The sequence below is a fragment of the Hemiscyllium ocellatum genome, chromosome 11 (assembly GCF_020745735.1).
Source record: "Hemiscyllium ocellatum isolate sHemOce1 chromosome 11, sHemOce1.pat.X.cur, whole genome shotgun sequence".
Lineage (NCBI taxonomy): Eukaryota > Metazoa > Chordata > Chondrichthyes > Orectolobiformes > Hemiscylliidae > Hemiscyllium > Hemiscyllium ocellatum.
In genome coordinates this window covers 55656304-55676705 of record NC_083411.1, presented here as the reverse complement: position 1 = coordinate 55676705, position 20402 = coordinate 55656304, and the positions used below count along the sequence as shown (strand labels likewise).

The 20402-nt window shown below is 42.3% G+C and overlaps 1 protein-coding gene across 1 annotated transcript in view; it reads left to right on the top strand.

Annotated features, from left to right (window-relative positions):
- Positions 1–20402, top strand: part of LOC132820008 (sodium- and chloride-dependent neutral and basic amino acid transporter B(0+)-like) — a 207459-nt gene that overhangs the window by 16756 nt on the left and 170301 nt on the right. The window contains exons 8-10 of the mRNA XM_060831935.1: positions 1721–1846; positions 5243–5361; positions 18995–19094. Coding sequence (XP_060687918.1) covers positions 1721–1846; positions 5243–5361; positions 18995–19094 — 345 coding nt within the window. The remainder of the gene's footprint in view (positions 1–1720; positions 1847–5242; positions 5362–18994; positions 19095–20402) is intronic.

Genomic DNA, 20402 nt, shown 5'->3' with positions numbered 1-20402 from the left:
TTCTCTCTGAAGTGATTCAACCCAACATTCCAGTGATTCCAGTGTCCAGACACAATAATCAATCCTCAGATCCAAACTGATAGCCAGGCTCTGAAGACACATTGCCATGATGTTTGGTTTATACTGGACAGGGATTGGAGCTGAATAATGCAATGGTATGCCCGGGGTTGAACCCTAGCTCTTAAAAGTGAGCTTTTGAAATAATCACAGAATAGTAAATTTCAAAAGTACTCAGTTAACATTATAATCCGCTGTAAGATTTGCTATTTACCTTAGAATTACATTTCATATGAGCCACATTTTATATTTAAGAAGTAAATTTTGAATGAATTCCATAATATTGTGCTTTTAGGTGAATCAGAGACAGTTTTTATTTATTGACGATTAGTTACTGATCATATTATGTGCTCAAATATTCAATTTGACAGTGGTACATTTTAAAAAATGTTTAATATGAAGAGCAAGAATCATGGAAATGTTCTGTGCTAAGCCACTTGTATCGGTTGATGATGCTGTGATAAGTAATTAATGACCAGGTAAAGTTACAATAAAACACAGTTCACACATTCTGATTACTCCAATAGTCTGAGCACTGAGTGGTTTGACAGCCTGAACTGAGGCAGGAACATAGGAACAGGGGTAGGCCACTCAGTCTGAGTAGTTTGCCTCACTACTCCATGTAATAATGAAGGATCAAACATTTCAATGTTTTTTACTCATTCCATTCCCTGACCTTGTACACCACTGAGAATCAGAAATATAATAATCTCAATCTTAAATCTACTCAAATCTTGACCTCCACAGCCCTCTGTGCTGGACAATTCCAATGTTTCACAACACTCTGAATAAACTAATTTCTTGTCAGCTTGGCCCTCAGTGGCATCCCCCTTAGTTTTAAATTATGGCCGCTGGTTTTAGATTCTGCAGACAGAGGAAATATCTTACCTGCAGCTACTCTGTTGTTCTCTTTAACTACGTTGTAAGTTTCATTCTACGAAACTCTCGAGAGTAAGGCCCAGTTTTCCCAATCTTTCTTCATCGGACAGTTCTACCATTCCAGGAGCAAGTCTGCTGAACATTTGTTGCACTCCCTCTATGCAATGACATCTTTCCTGAGAAAAAAATGACCAAACTGTGCACAGTTTCCAGGTGTGGCCTAACCAAGCTGCTATACAACTGAAACAAGACTTCACTATCCCTGTACTCAAATCCTCTTGCAATAAAGGATGACATTCCATGAGGCTTCCTAATAGCTTGCTGCACACACATGTTAACCCTCAGTGACTTAGCACCAAGGAGACTGAGGTCTCTTTGTACAACTACACTTTACAATCCCCAACCATTTAAGAAACACTCTAAATTATCCGTTCAATTATTTCTCCCCATTCTCTACTCTCCAACATTATTCCCTGTTTTAAAATGGCAGTTTCACCAATATATTTGAGAGATTCTTTTTTTGCTTAGATTGCAAATGTCACTCTGAACTCAGTGTTCACTGCTTCTAAATATTATAATTTCTGAATTGAAAGTGATTAATATTACAAATATATAATAACTAATGTTTTTTATTGTAAACACATATCCGCACAACTTTGGTGACATGAATAGTTTTGCAAATGTTGGCTAATATTGGCAACTGTAATAAATTAAATGAAATGAATGTCAACAACAAGTTAATAGCAACGTTCATTATGTCATTTCAATTCTATTCACTGTTCAGGTTTCGGTTTGGTCTTCATTGCCTACCCAGAGGCCCTTGCACAGTTACCGTGGGCACCATTATGGTCTGTTTCATTTTTCTTCATGCTGCTCACTCTGGGAGTTGACACACAGTTTGCAGGTTTAGGTAAAAATGGCATTGCATCACTTAAAAAAATCATTTCTTTTGAAGAAATTATGACAGTGTTGGGCAAAAAAGTGCTGTTGGTGATGTTAGTGGACAAACGCACAACATTTCTTTGTAGCAATTGTTCCCTCATTGTCTGAAAGAAGAATGCAGCTCTTAGTCTTAAATGATTAGCACCTGCATCAAAATAAAAATTGGGGAAAAGTTGCATCGGCATCCAAATGATTTCACAATACAATTTGCACTAACAGCGATGGTGAGGGAAGGCATCATAGAAGATCAAAATGTGAGTTGGAGTAAATGAGAGAGATGAGGTTCAGTGTTATTAGTAAGTAAGAACGGAGAGTGTATGAGCAAATATTAAAAGAGAAAGACAAACCAGTAGAACATATTAGCAAAAGCATGCAGCATTCAGAGTTAAGTTGATGAGCTGACAACACAAATAGAGACCAGTCACACCACCTGGTGAAGATTATTGAAATGTGGTTGCAAGAAGATCAGTACTGGGAGTGAAATGTCCTAGGGTAATGAGTATTCCAAAGGGATAGGCAAGTAGGAATAGGAGGTGGAACTGTTTTATTGGTTAAGGGAGATATCAAGGCGCATTAAGAAAATATATTGGCACTACGAACCAAGATGTTGAATCAATCTGAGTGGAAATAAAAGGCAAGGGAATAAACCCCTTGGTAGGAATAATTTACAGATTCTCAAACAGTACTTCCAAAGTAGGGCTTAGTATAAATGAGGCAGTAATGAGGGCTTATGAGCCAGCCACAACAGAAGTTATGGGTGATTTGTACATAGATATTGATTGGATTCATCAACTTGGCAAGGGTAGTATTGAAGGAAGATTCATAGAGTGTCTGAGGGATTCTTTCTGATGGCAACGTGTCATGGAATCAACTGGCTCCTTCACATTTGGTATTGTGTAATGAGGAAGGATTGGTAAATGATCATGTAGTTAAGGATCATCTTGGAAGGTGTGATCACAACCTTCTATAGTTTCAAATTCAGATGGCAAGAGTGAAGACAGAGTCGTATACAAGAGTTTTAATGTTGGCCAAAAGTCATTATACAGGCCTGAGAAAGCAGTTGGCCCTGGGGGACTAAGGAAAAATATTAAAGGAGCAGGACATTTGAAAAATGGTGGCAAATGCTCAATGAGTTACTAAATATCTGTCAATTAAAGTATATTCCTGAGAGGAAAAGGAATTATAGAAAGGTAAAAGATAATCCATGGCTTACCAAGGAGGTCGAGGATAACATAAAGACAAAAACTAGGGCATATCATACTGCAAATGTTTGAGACACTCTGGAGAATCAGGAGATCAATAAAAGGAAACTAGCAAAAACCATAAGCTCTGACACCAAAAGCTTCTATAAGTATATAAAAAGGAAGAGAGTAGTGAAAGTAAATGGTGGCCCTTTAGAGGATGGAAATGGTGAGGTAATTATGGGAAACTCAGAAATGGCAGAGGCACTAAACCGGTATTTTGTGTCTTTTTGCAGTGGAAGATTATAATTTCTTCCCAAAATCTGCAGTTACTATAGAGGAACTCGGTGAAATTACTAGGGAAAAGGTATTAAGTAAACTGATGGGATTAAAGGCAGATTAGTCCCCAGGACCTGATGGCCTGCACCCTAAGGCAGCAGAGATAGTGGATATATTAGTTACTACATTCCAAAATTTCCTCGATTCTGGAAAGGTGTCAGTGATTTGGAAACACTTTAATGTGAAGCCTGTATTTGAAAAAAGAAATAGGCAAATCATGGAAAATTGTAGATCAATTAGTTTGACCTCGGTCGTGAGGAAGTTGCTGGAGTCAATAATAAGGGAGAGAACTGACCACTTGGAACAACAAAGCTCAATTCCCCAGTGGCAGCATGGTTTCATACAGGACAAGTTGAACTTGACAAAATTGTTGGAATTTTTGAGGATGTAACTATCAAGTTGGATAATGGGGACACAGTGGATGTGTTACATCTAGACCTGCAGAAGACATTGATAAGGTGCTGCATTAAGACCGATACAAAAGGTTAGACCGGAGGGTGTTTGGGGTAGAGTATTGGTTCGGATAGAGGATTGGTTGACTGACAGAAAGCAGAGGGGCGGGATAAATGGGTCCTTCTGGCGAACTGTAACTATTGGGGTAGCACAGGGTTCAATCCTCTGACATCAATTGTTGACAATCTATATCAATGAGCTGCCGGGAGGGACAGAATGTAACAAAACAAAATTCACAGCTAGAGAATGAACTAGAATCTGGCAGATGGAATTTAACGTGGATAGGTACGAGGTTACATATTTTGGCAAGAATAATGAAAGAGCAAATTATTAATTAAATCAGAAGCAGATTCAAAGTGCCTCAGTGTAGAGGGATCTGGGTGTCCTTGTGTATGAATCACAGAAAGTGGGGATGTAGGGGCTGCATATAATAAGAAAGGCAAGTGGAATCTTGGCATTTATTGCAAAAGAACTGGTTTATAAAAGTAATGTTGTCACAATTGTATGAGATGATGTTGAGACCATACTTGGAGTATTGTATCCAGTTCTGGTTTCTTTCCTTGAGGAAGGATGTGGAGATCAGGAGAATGAGGGATGATCTGATTGACACACATAAAATGCTCAAGGGGATTGATAAGGTAGATGTGGAACAGATATTCCTCCTTGTCGGACAGTCTTGAACAAGAGCTCATAGATATAGCCTGAGAGGAAGTAGGTTCAAAACTGGGGTGAGGAGAAACTATTTCTCTGACAGGGTTGTGAATCTGTGGATCTCACTGCCCCAGAGTGCAGAAGAGGCAGAATCAATCAACAAATTCAAGAAAGAAATAGATATGTTTTGATGAAAAATGGGACAAAGGGCTGTGGGAAACAGGCAGGAATTGCGACCACAATAAGAACAGCCATGAATGTGACAAATGGTAGAGTGGGTTTGAAGGGCTGAATTGTCCACTCGCTCCTAATTTCTATGTTCCTCTGTGGTGATTTTCAATCTCAGATGTTAATGTTCTATATCTTTTCTTTGCTCTCATGCCTAGAATTTATCTTTCGTTGAGACAGATCTTGCTGTTCAAGAGATGGGGATTTTTATTTACCTGCCTTACAGGGAGCAGGATGGTCAGCAAACTTATTCACTCATGTTGAAACTCACTCATGTTGAAACTCACTCATGTTGAAACACCCTACGTGATATTTGAGGATAACGATGATGCAGTTTTCCTCTGCATCAGAGCAACTGGAAAAATACAACTGGGGGAAAAATACATATCTCAGAGCCAGAAAATGGATGCAGAAACCTTTTACTCCAGGGCTTTGGTGTGTCCAGTGGTGTTTTGTCCTGTCATTGTGCAAGTTATTAATTAATGTCTTCATTTGACATTTTCTTCCATCAGAAACAGTTATGACAGCCCTGCAAGACCAGTTCCCTACATTGGTCCAATCAAAGCGCCTTCTTCTGACAGCTGGTGTTTGTTCGTTATTTTATCTGCTTGGCCTTCTATGTGTGACACAGGTAGGTTGTATTTCAGTGATATCAGCTGTTTTCACATGTACTCAGTAACTGTGAAAGGTGATCAAATTCACAGGATGAAAAAATAAAGAAGTCATTACTGTTCTGGTCCTTTCTTTTTGAAGTTGTTTAATATTGTGCAGTGATCATGTCATATTGATATCTTGCTGTGATTCTGAGTTTATTCTCAAATAATCCACTCTTACAATAGGACTGGGAAACAGGACCACGGTTCAGTTTATTATGTCATAAAATTGCTCAGCAGACACATTCGTTATCGTGGTTAGTTGTTACAGGGAAGCATAGCTGCTCTCCCTTCGCAATATGTACTGCACACTGAACAAGTCTATAGCTGTCAGTGACATGTATTATATCAAGGTTATCTGCTCATCCGCATGTTCTTCTTAAAATGATATTACTATATTCCTATAACATACATGAATGAAAATAAATATATCTCAGACTGGTTGTGAGAACTATCACTCCAAAAATAGGTCACTGTGCTTAGGAGTTTAAGAATTGAACTGTTTAAGACTTTAAGTGGTTGTATAATGAATCAATAATTTAATAATCCTTCCAGATCTCATGATCTTCTTTCTGTCCTGTGATCTAGATTTATCAACTGACTGTTCTTGGCTCACTGATATTTTGGTGACTTTCCTTTTGTTAAAGAGGAGATTATTTTCATGGTTGCGTTCAACATTTTCATTCCCTGAGTTTACCTCTGGTGGTGTTCTGTGCACAGTCAGAATGCTCAATGTTAGAATGTTGTACAATTCCCCAAATTATTTTCTATTCCTCTTTCTCATTGTTCCATTAGATATTGTGACTCCTTGGGTTTAAGGCTCACTGCACTTTCTGAGTACTTCTGTGGGTGACCATGTTCCCTGGATGGGATGTATGATTCAAACCTTTTACCACTCTCACAAACTAGATAATTCCACACCCAGATGTCAAATGAGTGCTGTTTTTATTCTGCCTGAATGTTCAAGATGTTTATCCCATATTTACAGGAAATTGGACTCTTCATGACTTGGCAAATGTGTCCTGACTTGCTTTTTAATGTGATTGTTGCTGGTAATAGAAAGCCCATACCTCGACGTATTGTTATGAAGTGTGACATGGCAATATGGAGATGGTGTCCAGTTGCTCATTTCATGACGGATGGCTGAATAGTATGAACCATTTCATTCAGCAAAAATATTGGGTCTGGGATAATGTGGTGAGGCTGTCACATGATTTAGACCCCATGTAGTACACATCCAAGGTATCCGAGGTCCATAAAATATTTATCAGTGCAGTATGATCCAATTTCAGATATTTTCTCCAGGTACACAATGCACTTTATACTTATGGTGATTACCATGGGTGTAGTTGAGTAATCCTTCCAATGTCTGGTTGTTGGAAAATTGGAATATTACTCAGTGACTTGGTGAAAATTGTCACCGTGGATGGTAAGTAGATCTGTTACAAGCTTCAACCAAAGATATATTGGAATCTTGTGAGGGTAGAGAAATTTTTTTTCTGTTGATGTGGTGGCTGACTTTGACATGCCTGATACACCCTCACAGTCTTCTCGATTTTTCTGTTGTGAACTGAGCAATACACAGTGAGCTGTACAGGGGCCTTTTTCACCCTATGCCCATATGCCCCTGGTATAATGAGGCAATAGAGTTTACTAAAGAGCTTCAGCTACAAGCATCTGTTTATGTTTGAAAAGCATGCCTCTTGAGGGTCCCTGGCTCATCCTTGTCTGGCTAAATCCCTTGGAGCACATCTGGCACGTTTTGTATCCCATCAGGCCGGACTTTGATAATAACTTTCCAAAATGCCCTCAGTTGTGAATCATTCATTGTCTTTTTTCTTACTGTTGACCAATATTCATCTGGATTGATATTGATGATGTTTTCTTATGTAATTTTTTTGTAAGTGCAGCCAAACAGCCATTGTCTAATTTGGCGTTGGTACACCTCTCATTGTGTCTGAAGTAGCCCAGATTGTAACAAATATCAAAGTGGTTTATGTCAAATCATTTTCAATGTTTTGTTCCTACAATGAATCATTTACTAAACTGGTACATATGGAAATTTGTGATAGTGCATACCAGAAGAAATGTTTTCTGTCCTATGTTCAAACAGTTAGATTGTTATTATGATAGAATATTGGATCCAAAAGCAATGAATTTACCATTATGTATGCCCCAACAGTGTTTTGACAAGGTCAGGCCCAGTGGGAGGGATGACATGGATGAAGGTGCTCAGGCCCGAAAAATATTGAACTTGATATCGAGTCCTGACAACTGCAGGGACCCCAAATGGAAATGGGATGCTGACCAGAGTTTCCAGATGACCTTGGGCTCCTTTCATCGCAGCTAACCCATTTTCACTCACTAATGGTCCCCATAAGCAACTTTTCTTTCGCCCAGGCTCAACAGTATCCATTCCTTTGTCTGCCCAACAAGTGTTCTCTCTTTGTGTGGGCTCCATCTCCACCTGTTGTTCACTCCGTTCTCCCAATCCCTGTCTTCAGTGTATATCCCATCTTTTCCTAGCAACAATGAGTTCTGAAGAAGGATCACTGGTCCTGAAATGTTGACTCTGCTTTCTCTCCACAGAAGCTGTCTGACCTGCTGAGTTTCTCTGGCAAATTTTGTTCTTGTTTCAGATTTCCAGCATCCACATTCCTTTGCTTTTAGAATTCCGCAGGTGGCAGAACAACCTAATCCCTATGCCCTTAACTTCCAGATACATGTACCTGTGAATGCTCCTGCATGGCTGGATGTGGAATACTCTCTGCTTCCCACCAGCTCCACCACCATTGTCTCTGTTGGTGCACCCAAGTGCTTCTCTCTGAGAGAAATTATGTTTGAGACACGGAATTGTTCATTCACTTTTAATCTGTAGCAAAAGCTTCCCTTCATTGCCAAGCCTTCAAATGAGGCCTTGTGCAATCATATTCTTCAATTTCTGTTTCTGTTGGGTATAATTGCGTTGTGCAGGAAGAGATCTTGAACCCTTCCCATTATAGTGCACATTCTCTGCTAGCCCTCTGTATGAGCCAGTTAAGAGAAAGATGCAGCCGTTAATGTTTCCTTTGATTTGTTCACACTCTACCCTCCTCCTCTACATTATATACCCTCCCCACCTCTCCTAGCCTTCTCCCTTTTCACCGATGTTCCTTCTGTTTCTCTTCAGTCTCCTCCTGTGATGATCAGCTCCTCCACTATCCCCTATGATATTCCTGCTTATCCACCACCACCACACTGTTTTCTTTTGGCTCAGTTGGCTGGATGGTTGGTTTTAAAGAGAGTGATGCTGGAAAAGCACAGCCGGTCAGGCAGCATCTGAGGAGCAGGAGAGTTGATGTTTCGACCATAAGCTCTTTAACAGGAAGATGATTCCAGCACCACACGTTTTGACTCTGATTTCCAGTATCTGTAGTCCTCACTTTCTCCTGGATGGCTGATTTACAATGGGGGGGGGGGGGGGGGGGGGGGCGGGGGGAGAGGGGCACCAACAACACAGGTTCAACTTCTGCATTGACTGAGGTTACCAACAAACAATAAAAATGTGAATTAAGAAGATTGATAATCCAACCATCAATAAATCGTTTTGGAGGTTTGACAACTCATTCTGACCTGGTGATTGTATACCGATTTGAAGAGAAGTGTGTTATTTTCAGTTGCTCTTGACTGGTAACTCAGTTGCCTTGATGTTAGATGCTGCAACTCAGCATCATGTCATGATCATCGGCATCAGAATTTTCTCCCTCACTGTCTGCAAACATGCTTAGCTTAGTCTAGCCTTAGGGGAGACAATGGCCTACTGGTATTATCGGTAGACTGTTAATCCAGAGATCCAGGGAATGTTTTGGGAATCCAGGTTTGAATCCTGCCACGGCAGATGGTATAATTTGAATTCAATAGACTGTGGAATTAAGAGTCTAATGAATTCAAATGAATCCATTGTTGATTGTTAGAAACACCCCTTTGGTTCACTAATGTCCTTTACGGAAGGAAACTTCAATTATTACTTGGTCGGGCCGACATGAGAAAGTGAGGACTTCAGATGCTGGAGATTAGAGTCAAAAAGTGTGGCGCTGGAAAAGCACGGCTGGTCAGACAGCATCTGAGGAGCAGTAGAGTCGATGTTTTGAGCTTAAGCCCTTAATCAGAAATGAAGAGCTTGTGCTCAAAACGTCAACTCTCTCTTTTCGCAGCAGAGAGCGGCGGGAGCTGGGCGGAAGTTCAGGCGGAGCGCAAAGTCGGTCGGGAAGGTAAGTGATTTGCTATTAGAGTGGGTGGGTTAAGAACCTAAATTAAGAGTCCACAGGCTTGCTACAAAACAAGGGTCTAAGGAAGTTTTTAATCGAAGAGTGAGGCTTCAGCTCAGGAGTCTTTGAAAAGGAGGTTGAGTGAAGTGATTACGCCACAGTTGAAGAGGGTGAAGACATGACTGCCCAGCTGGTTCAGTGCGCTATGTGCTTGATGTGGGAGGTCAACGACTCTGGTGTGTCTGACTCGTACATGTGCGGAAAGTGTGTGCACATTCAGCTATTGACCGAGCATATTGCAGCGCTGATGAAAGAACTCGAGGACCTTAGGCTCATCCGAGGGAATGAGATCTTTCTGGACAAGACCTTCAGCGAGGTTATTACACCAATCATGCCAGAAGAGAGCAGAAGAGAGCAGACGATGAGGAAGGCAGAGAGGAGACAGGTGCAAGAGACCCCGGGAGAAGTACCTGTCAGGAACAAGTTGAAGCTGTTGGAAACAGTGGAGACTGATGACACTGCCAGTCCGCGAGGCGGCCAGGTCTGTCAATCAAAAGTTGGCGCAGAGGCAGAGCGGAAGAGTCGGACATCGCATAGAGCCGTGGTAATAGGGGACTCCATCGTGAGAGGAACTGACCGGGGTTTTTGTGGCAGCAGACGGGATTTAAAGATGGTGTGTTGTCTTCCTGGTGCCAGGGTGAAAGACATCGCGGACAGAGTGCAGGAAATCCTCAAGGACGAGGGTGAAGAGCCAGAGGTGGTGGTACATGTCGGCACAAATGATGTCGGGAAGAAGAGGAGGCACATACTACAGCGGGACTTTGGAGAACGAGGAAGAAGGCTGAAAAGCAGGACGTCCAAGGTGGTTATCTCTGGTTTGCTTCCAGTTCCTCGGGCTGGTGAGGCCAGAAACAAGGAGATAATGGACTTGAATGTGTGGTTGGGGAACTGGTGCAGGAAGCAAGGATTTAAGTTCTTGAATCACTGGGGTACATTTTGTTGCAAACATAAATTCTACAAGAGAGACGGTTTGCACCTTAACAGGTTAGGGATCAGCATTCTGGCAGGCAGGTTTTCTACTGCAACACCGCTACATTTAAACTAAGTAGCGGGGGGGAGGGGACAAACTGGATGTACAAAAAGGAAGTTGAAGGAAAAGTTAGAACAAGAGAAGTCAAGAAAGACAACTGTATCAATGAGGCAGAAAATTCAAAAAGGGATCATGCTGTAAGGTTGAGTGGAATAGGGGTTGATGGGAAGGGTGAGAGCAGTAACAAATTAAAAATGCTGTATATGAACGCACGAAGCATTAGAAATAAGATGGATGAGCTTGAGGCTCTTTTGGAAATTGGCAGATACGATATTGTGGGGATAACTGAGACGTGGCTTCAAGTGGACAGGGCCTGGGAAATGAATATTCAAGGCTACACGTGCTATCGTAAGGACAGACTGACGGGCAGAGGGGGTGGAGTGGCCTTGTTGGAAAGGGACGATATTCAGTCCCTTGCGCGGGGGGACCTAGAGTCAGGGAATGTAGAGTCAGTGTGGATAGAGCTGCGAAATACTAAGGGTAAAACGACCCTCTTGGGAGTCATCTACAGGCCCCCAAACAGTAGTCTGGATGTCGGATGTAAGTTGAATCAGGAGCTGAAATTGACCTGTGGTAAAGATGTTACTACAGTTGTTATGGAGAATGTTAACATGCAGGTAGACTGGGAGAATCAGGATGGTATTGGACCTCAAGAAAGAGACTTTATGGAGTGCTTCAGAGATGGATTCTTAGAGCAGCTGGTGCTGGAGCCGACCAGGGAGAAGGCAATTCTGGATCTAGTATTGTGTAATTAACCAGAATTGGTCAGAGACCTCGAAGTGAAGGAGCCATTGGGAAGTAGTGACCATAATACATTAAGTTTCAATCTGCAATTTGAGAGGGAGAGGGTACAGTCGGAAGTGACAGTACTTCTGTTGAATAAAGGGAACTATGGAGCTATGAGGGAAGAGCTGGCCAAAGTTCAATGGTGCAATACCTTAGCAGGGATGACCGTGGTGGAACAATGGCAGATATTTCTGTGTATAATGCAGAAGTTGCAGGATCAGTTCATTCCTAAAAGGAAGAAAGATCCCAGGAGGAGGCATGGGTGGCCGTGGCTGACGAGGGAAGTTAAGAAACATATAAAGTTAAAAGAGAAAAAGTATAACATAGCAAAGATAAGTGGGAAAACAGAGGACTGGGAAGCTTTTAAAGAACAACAGAGGATTACTAAGAAGGAAATACGCAGAGGAAAAATGAGATACGAAGGTAAACTGGCCAATAATATAAAGGAGGATAGTAAAAGCTTTTTCAAGTATGTGCAAGGCAAAAAAATGGTTAGGACTAAAATTGGGCCCTTGAAGACAGAAACAGGGGAATATATTACAGGGAACAAAGAAATGGCAGAAGAATTAAATGGGTACTTCAGATCTGTGTTCACTGGGGAAGACACAAGACTGGGGAAGACCCTGAGGTAGCAGTGACCGAAGGACCTGAACTTAAGGGAATCTGTATTTGCCAGGATTTGGTGTTGGAGAGACTGTTAGGTCTGAAGGTTGATAAGTCCCCGGGGCCTGATGGTCTACATCCCAGGGTACTGAAGGAGGTGGCTCGGGAAATCGTGGATGCGTTGGTGATTATTTTCCAGAATTCGATAGATTCGGGATCGGTACCTGAGGATTGGAGACTGGCTAATGTTATACCACTTTTTAAGAAAGGTGGGAGAGAGAAAGCAGGAAATTATAGACCAGTTAGTCTGACCTCAGTGGTGGGAAAGATGCTGGAGTCTATTATAAAGGATGAGATTACGGCACATCTGGATAGTAGTAACAGGATAGGACAGAGTCAGCATGGATTTATGAAGGGGAAATCGTGCTTGACTAATCTTCTGGAGTTTTTTGAGGATGTAACTCTGAAGATGGATAAGGGAGATCCAGTAGATGTAATGTACCTGGACTTTCAGAAAGCTTTTGATAAAGTTCCACATAGGAGGTTAGTGAGTAAACTTAGGGCGCATGGTATTGGGGGCAAAGTACTAGATTGGATTGAAAATTGGTTGGCTGATAGGAAACAAAGGGTAGTGATAAACGGCTCCATTTCGGAATGGCAGGCAGTGACCAGTGGGGTACCGCAAGGATCCGTGTGGGACCGCAGCTTTTTACAATATATGTTAATGATATAGAAGATGGCATCAGCGATAACATTAGCAAGTTTGCTGATGATACAAAGCTGGGTGGCAGGGTGAAATGTGATGAGGATGTTAGGAGATTACAGGGTGACCTGGACAAGTTAGGTGAGTGGGCAGATGCATGGCAGATGCAGTTTAATGTGGATAAATGTATGGTTATCCACTTTGGTGGCAAGAACAGGAAGGCAGATTACTACCTCAATGGAATTAATTTAGGTAAAGGGGCAGTACAGAGAGATCTGGGTGTTCTTGTACACCAGTCAATGAAGGCAAGCATGCAGGTACAGCAGGTAGTGAAGAAAGCTAATAGCATGCTGGCCTTCATAACAAGAGGGATTGAGTACAGAAGCAAAGAGGTGCTTCTGCAGCTGTACAGGGCCCTGGTGAGACCATACCTGGAGTACTGTGTGCAGTTCTGGTCGCCAAATTTGAGGAAAGACATTCTGGCTATTGAGGGAGTGCAGCGTAGGTTCACAAGGTCAATTCCTGGAATGGAGGGATTACCTTACACTGAAAGACTGAAGCGACTGGGCTTGTATACCCTTGAGTTTAGAAGACTGAGAGGGGATATGATTGAGACGTATAAGATTATGAAAGGATTGGACACTCTGGCAGCAGGAAACATGTTTCCGCTGATGGGTGAGTGCCGAACCAGAGGACACAGCTTAAAAATACGGGGTAGACCATTTAGGACAGAGATGAGGAGAAACTTCTTCACCCAGAGAGTGGTGGCTGTGTGGAATGCTCTACCCAAGAGGGCAGTGGAGGCCCAGTCTCTGGATTCATTTAAGAAAGAGTTGGATAGAGCTCTCAAAGATAGTGGAATCAAGGGTTATGGAGATAAGGCAGGAAGCGGATACTGATTAGGAATGATCAGCCATGATCATATTGAATGGCGGTGCAGGCTCGAAGGGCTGAATGGCCTACTCCTGCACCTATTGTCTATTGTCTCCTGCTCCTTGGATGCTGCCTGACCAGCTGTGCTTTTCCAGCACCACACCTTTTGACTCTATGACTGGGTTAGAAAATATAAATCTTTTATTCAAAAAGAAAGAAATACAGAGCAGTTAACTTACTATCTATCATAAGTAAAATGTTAGCAATTATTATTAAGGAATTTGTGGCATGACAATGTAGGTTTTGAAGTAGTCAAATAGAGCCAGTACGGTCTTGTGAAGGGAGAGAACATATTTCACCAATTTGTTAGAATTACTTCAGAAATAATATGAGTGTTTGGATAATGGGGAAATGGTGGATGTACTTTTTCTTATATTTCCAGAGGCATTTGATAAAGTGTCACATTAATATTTATTGTAGAACATAGGAGCTCATGGTACAGGGGTTAGCATATTGACATGGACAGAAAATTAGCTGGCTAATAGTAAACAGAGAGTCAGCACAAATGTGCTTTTTTTTCAGGTTCTCATGATGTAACAAGTGGCGTGCCTCAGGGTCAATTCTGGCATTTGAATGATTTACAATTTACATCAATGACATAGATGAAGCAGTAGAAGACACAGTTACCAAAGTTGCTGATGACATAAAATTGGAAAGTAATTTTCAAGGAAGACATAAGGGGGCTATAAAAAGAGAAAGATGGTTTCAGTCGGTGGGCAAAGATGTAGCAAATGGAGTATAATGTAGGAAAACATGAAGTGTTTCCCTTTTAGCAGGAAGAATAAAAAATAAAACATCATATCAAAATGATTAGAGATTGCAGAACTCTGAGAGACAGAAGGATGCGTGACAATCAAAAGTTACTGTGCAGATGCAGCATATAGAGTCATAGAGATGTATAGCATGGAAACAGACCCTTTAGTCCAATCTGTCCATGCTGACCAGATATCCCAACCCACTCTAGTCCAACCTGCCAGCACCCAGCCCATATCCCTCCAAACCCTTCCTTTCATATACCCATCCAATTGCCTTCTGAATGTTGCAATTGTACCAGCCTCCACCACTTCCTCTGGTAGCTCATTCCATACACGTACTACCCTCTGTGTGGAAAAAAGTTGCCCCTTAGGTCTCTATTATATCTTTCCCCTCTCACCCTAAACCTAGGCCCTCCAGTTCTGGACTCCCTGACCCCAGGGAACTTTGTCTATTTATCCTATCTATGCCCCTCATAATTTTGTACACCTCTATAAGATCACCCCTCAGCCTCCGACGTGCCAAGGAAAACAGCCCCAGCCTGTTCAACCTCTCCCTATAGCTCAAATCCTCCAACCCTGGCAACATCCTTGTAAATCTTTTCTGAACCCTTTCATATTTCACAACGATGGCACAGTGGTTAGCACTGCTGCCTCACAGCGCCAGAGACCCGGGTTCAATTCCCGCCTCAGGTGACTCTCTGTGTGGAGTTTGCACATTCTCCCCGTGTCTGTGTGGGTTTCCTCCGGGTGCGCCGGTTTCCTCCCACAATCCAAAAATGTGCAAGTTAGGTGAATTGGCCAAGTTAAATTGCCCATAGTGTTAGATGAAGGGGTAAATGTAGGGGAATGGGTCTGAGTGGGTTGCGCTTCGGCGGATCGGTGTGGACTTGTTGGGCCGAAGGGCTTGTTTCCACACTGTAAATAATCTAATCTAATCTTTCCAATAGGAAGGAGACTAGAATTGCACACAATATTTCAACAGTGGTCTAACCAATGTCCTGTACAGCCGCATCATGACCTTCTAACTCCTGTACTCAATACTCTAACCAATAAAGGAAAGCATACCAAATGCCTTCTTCACGATCCTATCTACCAGCGATTCCACTCCAAGGTCTCTTTGTTCAGTAACACTCCCTCCGCCCTTACCATTAAGCATATAAGTCCTAAGATTTGCTGTCCCAAAATGCAGCACCTCGCATTTATCTGAATTAAACTCCATCTGTCACTTCTCAGCCCATTGGCCCATCTGATCAAGATCCTGTTGTAATCTGAGGTAACCTTCTTCGCTGTCCACTACACCTCCAATTTTGGTGTCATCTGCAAATTTACTAACTGTACCGCTTACGCTCACATCCAAATCATTTATATAAATGACAAAAAGTAGAGGACCCAGCAGCAATCCTTGTGGCACTCCACTGGTCACAGGCCTCCAGTCTGAAAAACAGCCCTCCAATATATTTAGGAAAAATGAAGAGTGTGCTGCTGGAAAAGCACAGCAGATCAGGCAGAATCCAACGAGCAGGAAAATCAATGTTTTGGGTATGAGACCTTCATCAGGAGTGAGGCTGGTGGCCCAAGAGGGCTGACAGATAAATGAGAGAAGGAGTGGGCTGGGGGTAAGGTAGCTGAGAATGCGATAGGTAGATGAAGTTGGGGGTGAAGGCGATAGGTCAGAGAGGAGGATGGAGTAGATAGGTGGGAAGGAAGATGGACAGGTAGGACAGGTCAAGAGGGTGGTGTCCAGTTGGAAAGTTGCATCTGGGATAAGGTGGGGGGAGGGAAAATGAGGAAACTGGTGAAATCCACATTGATCCTATGTGGTTGGAGGGTCCCAATGTGGAAGATGAGGCATTCTTCCTCCAGGCATCGGGTGGTTAGGGTTTGGCGGTGGAGGAGGCCCAGGCCTTGCATGTCCTTAGTGAATGGGGAGTTAAAGTGTTCGGCAATGGGGCAATGGGATTGTTTGAGCGTGTGTCCTGGAGATGCCCTCTGAAACGTTCTGCAAACTGGAGTTCTGTCTCCCCGATGTAGAGGAGACCACATTGGGAGCAACAGACATAGTAGATGATGTGTGTGGAAGTGCAGATAAATCTCTGACAGATGTGGAAGGCTCCTTTGGGGCCTTGGACGGAGGTAAGTGGGGAGGCGTGGGTGGAGGTTTGCAATTCTTTTGGTGGCAGGGGAAGGTGCCAGGATAGGAGGGTGGGTTGGTGGGGGCATGGACTGAACAAGGGAGTTGCAGAAGGAATGGTCTTTATGGACCATGGATAGGGGTGGGGAGGGAGATATATTACCTAGTGCATTCTCAGCTATCCTCCCCCCCAGCCTCATCCCTCTCCCATTTATCTCTCAGCCCCCTTGGCCCACAAGCCTCATTCCTGATGAAGGGCTTATGCCCAAAACATCAACTCTCCTGCTCCTCAGATGCTGACTGACTGGCTGTGTTTTTCCAGCACCGCACTCTTCAACTTTGATCTCCAGCATTTGCAGTCCTCACCTATATATTTGGGAAAGCTAATATAACTTTATCATTTGCTGCAAGGCTGAGTGGATACAAAAGTAGAGATGTTAAGCTTCAGTTATACAGTGCACTGATGGTTCCATAATGTGAGAGTCTGTATACAGTATTGCTTGTATTATGGAAAGAAGGACGCAAATATATTCAAAGCAATTCATAACAGCGGTAACCTTATTAAATTATGTGGAGGTGCCAGTGTTGGACTAGGATGTACAAAGTTGAAAATCACATATCACCAGGTTATAGTCCAACAGGTTCTTTTGGAAGCATTAGTTTTCAAAATTTGCTTTGAATTCTATGTCATACGATCTTATACTCCATAACCACCTGATGAAGGAGCGGCGGTCAGAAAGCTAGTGCTTCCAAATAAACCTGTTGGATCATAACCTGGTGTGTGATTTTAACCTTATTAAATGGTGGAGTAAGCCCCAGGGACAGGATGGCCTACTCCTGAGCCATGTTCCCTTATTCAGATATTTGTGTTGAATGGGAATGTAGTTCAGATACTGAGTGGGGAGAGTTGGTAATTTCACAAATCCCATTAATGCAATGTTCCCAGGCAGTTAAAACAGGAGGCAAAGAGTTAAGATGTACATGAGGGGTCATGATGTCTAAATCTAGGATGTATTTAGATTAGATGAGATTACTTAGAATGTGGAAACAGGCCCTTCGGCCCAACAAGTCCACACCAACCCTCCGAAGAGCAACCCACCCAGACCCATTCCCCTACACCTAACACTACAGACAATTTAGCATGGCCAACTCACCTAACCTGCACATTTTTGGAGTGTGGGAGGAAACCAGAACACCCGGAGAGTGCTCACGCAGACACAGGGAGAATGTGCAAACTCCACACAGACAGTTGCCTGAGGCGGGAATTGAACCTGGGTCTCTGGCGCTGTGAGGCAGTAGTGCTAACTACTGAGCCACCATGCCGCCCATAGGGTCATAAAGTCAGAGATGTACAGCACAGAAACAGATCCTTCATCCATGGTATCAGATATCCTAAATTAATGTAGTCTTATTTGCCAGCATTGGGCCCATATCACTCTAGACTATTCCTATTTATATATCCATCCAAAAGCCTTTTAAATGTTGTAATTATACCAGCCTCCAAAGCTTCCATACACACACCACCTTCTGCATGAAACTGCGCCCCAAGGTCTCTTTGTTCAACAACGCTCCCCGGGACCTTAACATTAAGTGTATAAATTCTGCCCTAACTTACTTTTCGAAAATGCAGCACCTCACATTTATCTAAATTAAACCCCATCTGTCACTCCTCAGCCCATTGGCCCAGCTGATCAAGGTCCAATTGGACTCTGAGGTAACCTCTTCACTTATTTGATCACGTGAGATCACATTTGGAACACTGCAGGTAAATTCTGATCTCCCCATTTCAAAAAGGACTTTCAGGTGAGAATGGAGAAGAGGGAACAGCAACATAATTGAATCCCACACACAAATGAATGAGGGAATATTGAGCATCGAGTTCGAATTGTGTTGGAACAGTTCTGAAGATGAGTTGTACCAGACTGGAATCAATATGTTAGTTTCTTTCTCCACAGATACTGCCAGACCTGCTGATTTTTTCCAGGAATTTCTGTGTTTGTTTCAGATTTCCAGCATCTGTAGTATTTTGCTTTAGTTATGATGTGGAAGTGACAATGTTGGACTGGAGTGGACAATTTCAGAAGTCATACGATGTCAGGCTATAATCCAACAGGTTTATTTGAAATCAGAAGCTTTCAGAGCACTGCTCCTTCATCATCTGATGAAGAAGCTTGTGATTTCAAATAAATCTGTTGGAATATAACCTGACATTGTGACTTCTGAATTTGCTTTAGTTAGAATTGTGCTTTTATTATAAGCACTTACATGTATACATTTTTCAAATCTCATCAAAGTCTGAATTTGAAAGTAAGAGTACGATCATTTTCCTGTGTAACATTTTTGAATTTTCCATTTAATTTTAGGCTGGGATTTACTGGCTAAATTTAATGGATCATTACGTTACGGACTGGATTCTCGTTATAACAGCTCTCCTGCAACTCATCGGTCTCAGTTGGATCTATGGTCAGTCAATCATAAAAGAGACCGAAACAAATAAACAGATTAAATTTAAAGTACTTTGTGAAAATTAAGGTTTCTTTAATAAAATCAGACCAAATGAATCAGATGCTGGCAGACGTGTATCAGAATTCACTTGCTCTTCCTGACAATGAAACCTAATTGGTTCCAGAAACCAGCATGAAACACACAACATCATTTTTTGCATCCTTCACTCAGGATCCACTTGTTTTTGCTGGATTTCAGCCAATTTTACCACAGTCATTGTCTTGTTAATTGCTGATACTTGTTTTATTGCACAAATCCAAGATCACATAGGGAGTTTATCTTTCTGCTGTTAGATTGCTTCACAAATATGTGATGTACAAAGGTTCCTGACTAACCTTCAGTAGCAGTGATAATATTAGCAGCCAGCTTGCAGTTACTGTGTGTTTGTTGTATGTAGTGAGGCAGCACAGAGCCCAGACTGTGTAAGTATGAGTTTTATAGCAGTATAAGTACTTAAGACAATGAGACCATAAGACAGAGGAGTTGAAGTAGGCCATTCACCCCACTGATTTTGCGCCACCATTCAATGAGGTCATGGCTGATTTGACTATCCTTCACTCCACTTTCCTACCATTTCCCCACAATGTTTGATTCCTTTACTGATTTACAATCTATCTTACATGAATAGACTTATATACCTAGCCTCAACAGCACTCTGTGGTAAAAAGAATACCACTGCACTCTAAGAGCAAAAAGTCTTCCTCATCTCTGTCTTAAATATGTAACCTCTTGGTTCTCAGGAGATGCCTTCTGGTCCCAGACTCTAGCATAAGTGAAAACAGCCTCTATTCCTATATCTGATCAAGCACAATCGTTAACAATCATATACTTTTCAAAATAGATCGCCTCTTATTCCACGAAATTCAAAAGAGCTCAAGCCCAAACTACTCGAACACTCCTGAAAAGAAAATCTCTCCATATCTGAAATTAATCTCATGAACCTTCTTTGGACTGCCTCCAAAGCCAATATATTTTTTTTGAGGGGGAGATGATGACCTGATGATATAATCGCTGGATTGTTAACCCAGGTACTGCCTTAGGGATCCAGGCTCGAATCCCATCATGGCAAATGGTGCAATTTGAATCATAAAATCTCTGCAATGTGGAAGCGGGCCATTTGGCCCAACGAGTGCACACCAACTCTTTGATGAGCATCCTACCCAGACCCAGACCCCTACCCTATCCCCGTAATCATGCATTTCCCATGCCTAACCAGCCTAGCCTGTACATCCGTGGACATTATAGAGGAAATTAGCACGGCCAGTC